The 11,557-nt window shown below is 30.5% G+C and overlaps 1 protein-coding gene across 1 annotated transcript; it reads right to left on the bottom strand.

Moving 5' to 3' along the window:
* Nucleotides 1–4,059: 4,059 nt before the first annotated feature.
* On the bottom strand, nt 4,060–11,068 carry LOC148312923 (fibroblast growth factor 1-like). Its single transcript, XM_088271911.1, has 4 exons — nt 10,830–11,068; nt 9,821–9,984; nt 7,980–8,086; nt 4,060–6,422 (listed from the first exon to the last, which is right to left on the bottom strand). Exons 1-4 carry the CDS (start codon nt 10,970–10,972, stop codon nt 6,237–6,239), a joined length of 600 nt encoding a protein of 199 aa, XP_088128037.1. The 5' UTR covers nt 10,973–11,068; the 3' UTR covers nt 4,060–6,236.
* Nucleotides 11,069–11,557: the final 489 nt, after the last annotated feature.

Genomic DNA, 11,557 nt, shown 5'->3' with positions numbered 1-11,557 from the left:
TAAGAATATAATATATAATTTTATATAATATAAATACATGAACGGCTGCGCTTATAACTAAAGTCTGGTGACATTTATTTCTAAAATGTCACTTGAATGATCTGTGGTTTTACCTATGACATTTTACTTTAAACAAAGTTTGTGTGGAGCTATCATAATGATGCTGTCGAAGAAAACCCATTAAATAAAACATTGATAATTTTGATAAGAGAAAGAGGATATGTTGCTTATAGCATTGATATGATATAAAATTATAAAAAAAAGTTTTACAAAAACTCGCTCCCCCGATACAGTTTTGTCTGCAGAAACTCATTCCCGAACAGGTTAATTAGTATGTATAAATTTAGAAGAATTTTATTGTAAGTTTGGAGATTCTGGTGGAAAGCAAGGGTCTCAAGACTTAACTTTTATTAATCGTTATAAGTTACATGTATATTGTAGTCATACAGGAGAAAGTGACCAAGTGCATTTTTTACAAATACGTTATAGTTGACTATTTCATGTCTTACTAGCTCATATTGCCCTTAAAAAATCCCAAAGCGATTTTAAACTTGGAAGTATAAAATATTGACTTGTTAAAAATTACTAACTGCATTGATGTTTATTTTCTTGCCAAGCAAAAGTGACTTAAATGGCCCTCCTGAACATTTTACGTTTTGATAGTTGGTCACTTTCTCCTGTACGACTACGATATGTATTTTTTCTTTGAGTAATAAAAAAACTATTGTTTCATATGTTTACTATAAAATGTTATAATTAATTAAATATAACTATGCGATCAAACTGATAATTTAGCAGAATAACTTAGCTATGGCATATATATATATATATATATATATATATATATATATATATATATATATATATATATATATATATATATATATATGTATATATATGTATATATAAAAACAAATATATTGTAGGTAACTTAAAAAAAATTGTGATAAATTGTGTGCTTAACAATGGGCTTCCAAATCTCTTTTTTTAAACTACCTGTAACACTATTACATAAATGTATTTCTTAAAAAAAAAGTTCAAATCTTATGTAATATAACATTACATGTATGCAGGGTAATCCAGGGTGTTATTGCCCCTCTCCTCCCAGTCTTGACTATCTCAATTCCATCAAAACACAAGTTATATTATATTCCCTAAATAATAACCTAACAAAACATAAGTTAGGGAATATTTAATAAAGGGGCCAAGTTATAATATATCAAAATAAATTATATGTGCCAAGATGTAAAAATATAATTTATAAAAATATCAGTAAATACCTGTGAGTGAAATCAGCAATAACTGATTGTCCAACCCAATACATTCATATGACAAATGGTTTCTTTGCAAATCAATATTGACTGCACCAATCTAATTAACCCCCTTACCACTCGCTATATTTATTTTCGTATTTATCACCCCAACCCCAATGTTGACTTTGACTTTTAAATGTTTCAAATGTAGACTAAAATGTCCCCTTTTAAGCGCATGTTCATTTAAAACAATCGGGTGAGTGTTGCCTGATATATGAGCATTAACATCATCTACTGGCAAAAAACTGCAGACTTTTTATATGACCTATTATAAACTCTGCAATGTTCCAACAAGAAGCTTAGTTGAGACCAGTGTTGCCATATATACAGATTAATCTCTACGTATTAATACAGATTTTAGGCTGCCGTTACAGATGACAGATTTTACTCTTAGGTAGTACTTTTAGTTTAATACAGATTTTTGGAATTGGACATAGTAGAACATATCGCTCACTCCTTTCAAGAACGTCATAAATCAAAAATCGACAATTTTCAGTTGTGCATGTTTTTAGAATGCCCAGAAAATGTACTATATCCCAGCAAAAGCGGCATATTTTTTACTTAATATTTACCCGCTACAGGGCAGAAAGTGTTGTTTTTGCATTTTGAAGAAAAGGTATTGTTTAATTCTTTTTTTTTTAATATACTAAATATTTTTCAAATGGAGAAACAACCTTCAGGTTTTACCTAAAAAGATCTATTGCACAGTAAAAAGTTCAATAAGTGGCTTGATATTAATTTTTAATACATTGTATTATATTTTTAAACTTTAAAAACGTTCTCCTGAAAAATCAAGTTTTTTGATTTATGACGTTCTTGAAAGGAGTGAGCGATATGATAAAACAGAAGAATGAAAATATGTGGATTCGAGCATGATTAACATTTGATAATAAGTACTGAAGCGTTGGAAGGATTATTACTATCAAAACAACTAGAATGATCCATGCTACAAACTAAAAATAGAAAAGGGTTTGATTTCTAATATTAATAAATATGTGTATAAAAATAAAATTTATATTTTGGGTTATTGATTCCATACAGATTTCTAGACTGTTTGATTCAGATTTTTGGTTTGGCATATGGCAATGGCAACACTGGTTGAGACCCCTTTTTGTATATTTTGTAAATCTATTAATAAATTGGTCATAAGTAAATATAAAAAAAACAATATTAAGGAGTACTAAGGGTTGAAGGGCTACAACTGGGATTCTTACCCCACATACTTTTTTTTAAAACAAAAAATGTTATCTAGGTTTAGGTATGATTGAATGATTATGTACTTGATTGTTTTTTTTTCATGCAATATTTATGAATTTTATACGAATAATAATTTTATATGATTCTTATGTGTATTTATTATTACATTAAAAAAATTAACATTGTTAAAGTAAGCAAATAAAAAATTAAATGATTTCTCTTTTTTAATTTATTTTCAGACACTTTAATTGAATTTTTTAGTAATTTTTCATATTTACAAAGTAATTTTTTGTTTTAAATGAAATATTTTTGTTTTTATTATTTATACAAATATTTCAATTTATTACTGTTTTGTGAGCCTAAGCGGCTCATTATTAGAAATAGGTATCAAATTGTGGTAGAGTGGGTCCGAACCTAGAAACTCTGACTTAAGAGTCAGCGTCACTAACCACAGGACCACAACCCGACACCAATTGAGTACCAATATGCAGTAAACCTTTAAATTTTGGTATCCTGCATTGCATTTGTTTATGCATTTCAGAAGCCAATATTCAAGTTCTTTAGCTAGCAACACTGGTTTACTAATTTTATGAGAGTCTTTGATATTACGTACTTGGTAGTGATAGCTATAATAATGTTATTTCGTCTGTATTTTTAAAGACATGCATATTAATAGCATAATAATGGACATTCCATAATTGAATTTAATATCCTTTTTTTACTATTCAGCTGTTTCTTTACTACAAATATTACTTTTAAAACAAACTGTTTTGATGATCGTTAAAATTTTATTTCCTTTTTTGTTATTGCGTGTTTTGTTGAATTTCATCAATATCTCATTTTTCGATTTTGGTGGATGATTCTATGTTCGCTTTAATACCCCAATTGTTTTTAAAGGTTTTTTAAAGGATTTTATGTATTCTAATTTATGATACCTTGAATTTTGGAAGATGTGTTGTTTTCACTAAGTATTTTCCAGTATAATATGTCGCAAAAAATTGCAATTGTTATTTGGGCAATATGACCCATGTTACATTCCGTAGACTGTCGTAAAAATGTAAACTGAAAATAACGTAGTGTAAACTTGCTTGTATATTTATAATATTATGCATAATAAAGTGTTGGTTATCAATATATGTGTTTTATTTTACCACTGTCAGACTGGTTTTATTTATATAATTAAAATGGAACTTTGTTTGGAAAATTTTAAAATCACAAAGTTAGTGCTTCAATAAAAATTATGGTTTTATTCAAATTAAATTCATTGTCAATCGGTGTGACAAGTGTTGTTGTCAAGCCTTGTTTATTTCTACACTCGTCTTCCAACACCATTACAATGGAACAGGCTCTGCTTACAATTAAAATATAAAATATGTTTTGTTGAATTCTGATTTTAAAGGTTTCATCAGTGGCTGCTGAAAAATAACAACCTAAACGTTGCTCATTGTCCTTTCTACAATAATTCATTTCATTTTAATATCTGGTCCAAAAGTGCTTTATGCACTATTTGGCGCGGTTAAGTCACAAATAGGTATGAAATAAAGGATAGTTGCAATAATTCATCATGTATATTTGGTTCTTGTTTGGTATTGTTCACAAAAAACTATTCATATTAATTATTATACTATGTTAACACATTTGGAAATGTTAGATCACAATGTGAAATGGTCACTTGTAAGGCTCCGGGTAGCTTACTTTTTACTCCAAGCTCACAGATAACACCATTTACAATTTTGTCCTGTTGACTTGAGTGTCTGTTTCCCTGAAACTTTTGTGTTATGTTACAAGGGTAAAAACTAGATTCGTGTATCTTCTTCCATTCATAAAACCACTTTCACACAATCTCTTTTGTTTTGGTTTTAACCCTTTCATTCAATATCCTTCTACACCTTTTGCCAGCAGCGCTCGGCAGACTAATTGCTCTGTAATTCCCAAAGAGTTTAGTGATCTATCCCCTAAATGCTTGGTTGTTAGTTAATTAGTTAACTTGCTATGTAAGAAAATATTAAATAAACACATTGATAGAATATGTAATAAAAATGCAAATAATATCGTTTTAAATAATGGAATATATAAGTATATACCTATTCGATTAAATACTAAATAATACTGCTTGTAGAAAATGATAAAAATGTATCAATACTTTTATTAAAAAATAATATTAAGTAACTGCTTGTACCCAACAATGGGTTTTACCAAAGGTACTTATAAAGAAAGGTAGTGAAGGAAAATAGCATTATAGAGTATAACGTTTAAATATGATATAAAAATGCTTTTGGTTATATTTTGTTCCATTATACCAGTATATGGAAAAAAAACCTCCATGATTAAATTGATAAAGTTGCGTTATTATACATTCGAGATCACATTGGCCAGTAGAATATTTTTATTTCGAAACACATCCGGTGATATTATTTTTTCAAGTATTTAAATTGAAATACTTAAAAAACAAACCAAACCTAAATTGTGTCATTGAAATTAAAAAAAAGTCAGTGTATAGTTTAAATAGCATGACAGGACATCTTAGTTGCAAATCTCATATTGTCTATAAAATAGTTGGCCTTTTGCTTTGTGTACATTCATTATTTATTATACTCAGATTGTACCAATTGAGAAAATAATGGTCATAGCTAAAACATTTTTATTTCATCATTTAAAAAAGTGTTATCTAAATTTAGATCCACCCATTTTGGTTAGTACACACATTCACACATTTTTAAAATATAAAAAAAATACTGATTGTTATAGAGAATTAAAGAATAAATATATATATTTTTTAAATTCTTAACAATAATTAAATTTAAATGCAATTGAATGTAAGCTTTATTTTAAAATACTCGACCCACAAGGTTCTCCCATGAATTGCATTTTATATATTGATTGATACCACCCAATAGGGCAAATGACAAAAGTGAGTGACAAATTGCTTCTTTGCATTTGAAGACTATTTTATAATTCGATTGAAAGAAATCTTGGTAATATGTTAATCTACATGACTACCTAACAAAATTGTAGAACTTCACATGCATTTTCCTATCATGGGGTTTTGGCTGGCAACAGTTGATATGTATCTCTGTTTATGACCAGTATAAAATGTCTGCAACTTCGAAGAAACGAACAAAATAATTACATTTATTTTCAAGTTTATCAGGTGTTAAACTGATCAGTTGACACAGACGGCTTGATAAGGTAAATAATATTAGCAATATTAAGATTTTTGTAAGACTTAAGAAAAAAATACATACTTCAATAGAAAATTAACTATGACTAAGAAAATATATGTGGTGAATGTGAGAGGGAAAACAGAACGAGGACGACGGAAAAAGACTTGGCACGATCAGATCTATCAGAACCTAAAATCTGGCGGTGACAAAAGTCTGCGTAATCGGAGGGCATGTATGACTAGATGTATGGATGTGAAGGAGGCGAGGAGTGTATGTCAGGATAGAAGAGTGTGGCGTTCCATCCTCTCTGCCTACCCCTGCGGAGAAATGGCGTGATAGTAGTAGTAGTAGTACAATAGAAAATTCTCCTTTAAATGTCAGAACTAAAAATCATGAAAAAAAAGCTTTTTTAATCGCTCCTGCTGGACTGATCAATTGGTAATATTTGGAAGCATCCACAAAGTGTTGTTTTGAAATACCACTTCCTGTTTGAGTGAAAGATTATTTTTGCTTTGTGTTTGTGAATGTTTTGAATAATGTCTTCTGTTGTGTTTGTGTGTTGCTAGAAGCGCCGTGGCAAAAATTGCGTTGCCTTCTGTCCCCAGCCAGTTTTTATTCCTTGCTTTGGTTTACCCGACTTCTTAATAGCCAGAAACCAACCCAGATGAGCGTAACTTCGTGACATGTATGTGTTGTAAGATCCTATCAGTTCCTCGAGCCACACTGTTTCTTCCCGGTTCTTGTCAACCTAAGATTAAAAAATATTCGTCTTTAGACCATTATTTATATCAAATGCAAGTACACACGCTAGGAAATATAAAAAGAGAAAAGTATAGTGTGCAAAGATATACAAATTTTATTGAATCGGTCTGTGGCATATAAAAATTAAACAGGTTATATAATTGATATGCCAATCGCTTTATAATAATATTTTATCAGCGGAAAAGTAAGCCACAAATAAATTATATGTTTGTACTTTTGGATATTTTCAATGCGATTGTGGATAAGAGTAAAATTATAACAGTTATTCTAAATATGATTGAAAAGTAGCAGAATTGACCATTAACATTAATGTTTTAGTCTTTTTCTGACCCAAAAACTTGACTTCTAATATTTTAAAGTTCTTTGTTATGTAAACAAAAAGTACTGAATGCCATCAATACTAGGGCATAGAAAAGTGGAAAATAAAATTATAAGGGACTAGCGGTATACAGAAAAGACACAACTCTTAGTTGAAGAATTCGATAATACTGTTTTCAGGATTGAATCATTATTCATAAAGCAGCTCTGTTTGTAAACTCTAGGTAAGTAGATAAGGACTGCCAACCTTTATAAAATGAGAATGCTCTAATTCCTCCAAAATGTGTTTGACTGATAATCGCAAATGCATACTTTCTAAGGCAGGAATAAGAGATAACTATACATCAATTACAATGCAAAAATAAAATTACTGTTATATATATATATATATATATATATATATATATATATATATATATATATATATATATATATATATATATATATATATATATATATATATATATATATATATATATATATATATATATATATATACAAGATCTAGATCTCTCAATTTGCATTGATGTTTACTCGTGTATCGGGTAATTTTATTTCTTCATCAGCTCAACTACTAGCATTTTTAGCAAAGATTATTTCTCTACTCATTGCATGTGCCAACAATAAATAACAGCGCAGCTAGACTCAAGATGAGGACTCTGTACAAACTCTGTACACTTCTCAATCTCTTCCATTCTCACTCTGTTCCGATCATACAACATCTTTCTTCTTCACAAGAAGTGAAAATTCATTAGGTTTACTTCAATCACGTTCAAGTCACCAACTCATGTGAACTTTGTATAGAGTCCTCGGTTGTCTTGTGTATGAGTCTGCTGTCATGTATCACTAAAACACTAGCAAGTCGCAATATGTAATCAGACCAGTGGAGAAATATGAATAATTAAGCAATATAGTAAAAGTATCAATTAATGTTTCGCACGCATGAACTGTATAAAAATAAGTTACAAAGAGCATCTAATAATTAGAAATTGCTTTGGCATAATCCGTTTTTCAATCTTAGTGCAAGATAAATAAAGTAAATAATAAAAAAACACACATTTTGTTACAGAGAAATAGAATTGAAACAGAACCTGCTTTGCTCCGAATGATTCATTTGGGTGATTGTGGCCAGCAAAAGGGGTTTTTCATTTACATTTTATATCTCTTTATAATGGAAGGGACATCTATGTTCTACAGTGATCACATTAAATTATCACCAACAAACCTCTCCATATAGTCGCCCTTTTTTATTCATCGCAACGTATAGTTGACTTTCCCTCCCTTTGATAGTTACATGTCCTGGAAACCCTGCAGAGTTGATTTCCAATATTGCTGAAAAAAAAATTGATTGGTATATATAGCTTACACAACTTACATAGCCATTAAATTTCAGTCAGTTAACTTTCTATTGTAGTTACAAAAATACTTATATTTTGAATATATAAAGTGTTAACTTTGTGGATCATTGTAATATATTTTGGAGAAACAAAATACTTTGTTTTTTTATCCACTCACATTTTTATTAAAACATGTTTAGTTTAGTCATAAAACAAACCCTGCAGAGGGCAATAGGTTGTTGCCGAAACTAGTTGGTTTTCAATAAAAATGTGAGTGGATCAAAAAACAAAATACCTTTTTTATTTCTCCAAAATATTATACAAAATAAAACTTTATTTATTTGGAATTCTAGTACACTCAATAAAACTTGATTTCATGCTTAATACCGATTTTATTAATTGATAAAAAGAAAAAAAATGAAAATAAAGTATCCATAAGCACACTGCTTATTGTTATTGTTAGATATATATTGCTAATGGCGAACAGCGTGCTTCGTACCAGCTGCCGTCACTTTGCCATTTTAATTTTTTTTTTATTTAATTTATTTGCGAAATTAAATATAAAATAAGTATATGCTTTCTATTATATAACTTTTCCATTTAACCAGTCTGAACCACAGTAACCAGGCCGGATTCAGCTAGTATTAAAATAAATTGTTAAAAATGTCGAGCTCTTGATAATAAGAGCTAATCTAAGGAAGATTTATTTTCAATTGGTGTGGGTGTTTGTGATGTATTTTTCACATTTACCTTCCCTATCCTTATTATCCTACCTGCAGACAAACCTCTAAAAAAAGAGGTTATTCCTTGAAAAAATATCTTATTGCTATAATCATGTTAGTGAAGTGTTAGTTATAAGACTGTTTTATTTATTTATTTAAACCATACCCGCTCCCTATGTGGGGCATATAGAGTCCACAAACTGTCCCCAAGCTTTTCTGTCGGCTGCCAGTTCCTTAGCATCCTCCCAAGTCAGATCCGCGTCCCAAAGTTCTGACGAGAACTGCCGACGAATTGTCAACAGTTTTCGTCCTGGGTGGCGCGAACCTGATGCCTTGTAAAAGAGGCAAGCTTGATTAAGGCTCTCGGGAGACATGCGAAGTACATGGCCTAGCCAACTGAATCGCCTTTTCTTGACGACAGTTGTGACCAAGATTTGCTGCGTCCTACGCCCTATTTCTTCATTCCTCACAAAGTCAAACCACCGCAAAATTCCTCGCAGACACCTATTCTCAAAGCTAAGACTGTTTAGTGTTATAATATTATAATTACAAATTACATTAATGTGACGTGTTCAAGCTTACACTTGCCCTGATACATTTAATGTGATAATAAAATAGATTTATTATTTTTATTTTTATTCTGGAATCGAACCCGGGATCTCCTGCATGGTAGCTAAATGTGAACCTAGATGAAATTATGTTTTTTTAGTCGATATTTATTATTATACCGTATTTTCAATCTAATTCATACAGGTGATTAGTTTTACATTTCAGGTGTGCTAGTTATTATTAAATATTAAAAACAGAAACTTGTGCATAGTTGGTAAAGATCTTAAAGACGACACTATCGAGCCAAACATAAATAGCGCTCATTAAAATGTTTTTATTTTTATTTTAATCTTGAGGACTATTTGGAAAAAAAATTAATTAGGCATGTTTTATAAGACAATTAAATATTTGAAAATATGCAAGATTATATTGGAGTAAGGGACATATATTTTTATTACCAAATCGATCTGTCTCGTCCATGGTTCCAAGAACTTTTCCATCCATCGCGATTTTTAAGTGATATCCTGTTCGAGAGAAAAGTAGCATCAAATTTCCATATGTAGGATTCCCATTTGTCCAGTAAATAGACGAATTTACAGGATGGCTCTGAAGACGGCTGGATCTGGAACAAATAGGGAAGCTTTAGCACTAAATGGCTGAAAAAAATAACGCACATACGCCGACGAGCACCTACCCTAATAAAACATAGTTCATGAACAAGTTGACTATGGTGGATTTAATTAATGTCAAGAATATGAGGATTATTTTATCGAAAACCGTATATAGGACTGCCATTGGGAGCAAAACCGACTGTGTCCACTGGCAATTTCACCAATTTAACAATAATCAAAAAACCATATTTACCGCCGAACCAGTGCCCCCTAGCGCCAGACAAACGAAACGTTATTAGTAGGAAGATATATTATATTTTTTGCAAGCTTTAGGGAATCACGCGTCACTGTTTTTGTAATAACAAAGAAATTGACATAAAGTAACAATAAAAAAATCGATAACTTATTTGAATAAAAATCGATAACGATAATTTGCGAACTAGAAAATAAAAAGGATGTTATTTTCTAGTTCGTAAATTTTTATACCAGTTTATTGGCCATCAGTTGTCAGTTTTAATGAACTTTGTCCTAGCCTTGTTGTCACATAATGTGATGAAATGCGTTATAATTGAAGGAGAGATGATTATTAATATTTGCACTTTTATATTATTGGATTGTCTTTTCCATATTTAGCAAAAAAAGATCGAAGAAAAAAACAACTGTAGCCACAATAAATGAACAATAGCATTCAATAATCTTTATAATATCGTTGTATGGATCATAAAATGATTTATAATTTCATATAAATAGTAATTTCCTAGTTAAATTTGGAAACAAAATACAAAAAAATGAAGAAAAAAACGGGTTATTTGGGTTCCATAGTTTCTTATAAAATTATGTTTAAAAAATATCATACTTAAGTGCGTGAGCAAAGGTTCCATGGGAAAGACCACGCCTCGTTCTGGAGACGCATCCATCTTCTTCATCTTCAGAGGACGAAGCCTCACTGTTACTGGCATCCGCAGCACAAGCTTTAAGTTTATGATTTCCCAACTTCATTATAACTGTCTAACGATGATAGTTTGATAGATATAACAAAACTAGTGCTCAATAAGCATATACTAAATTCTATCCAATACGGATTATGTTTGAACACATTCAGAACATAGTTTGACAGAACCGAAGCTGTTATGTCTAGTTTTTCAAATAAAGAGTTTAAAAATATTTAATTATTGAAAATCAAAATTAACTTTATAATATGCAACCTTCCAAAATGATTTTCGTGTGCTACTCTGCGGTAACATATTTAATATAATAGTATAAAAAGGTGGCCGAGGGGCAGCGAGATATTCAGTGCTGGTTGGAATATTTTTAAGCCAACCTTCAGGTCCTTAATGACCGTCGACCTTCAACAAGCCCTATTTTCTCCAGCACGTCCTCGTTTGTAGGTCTTAGTAATGCATTTGGTGAAAACAGCAGAAAACCGGAAGTGGAAGGAGGAAAAGGAATACAAAAGACTGAGCTATGGTAACTCTCCAAGACTCAAGAGCGTAGGGTTAATCACCCAGTCTCTTTTAATCTCTTGATTGCAAAAATACCGTTAAGTCAGCCTCGTACACTTACCTACACGATTCTAAAAACTTG

Source organism: Brachycentrus maculatus, unplaced genomic scaffold (assembly GCF_059751285.1).
Source record: "Brachycentrus maculatus isolate JH-2025_06_01 unplaced genomic scaffold, ASM5975128v1 h1tg000029l, whole genome shotgun sequence".
NCBI classification, from domain to species: domain Eukaryota; kingdom Metazoa; phylum Arthropoda; class Insecta; order Trichoptera; family Brachycentridae; genus Brachycentrus; species Brachycentrus maculatus.
The sequence above is the reverse complement of the archived record's forward strand: the minus strand, read 5'-3'. Positions and strand labels throughout refer to the sequence as shown.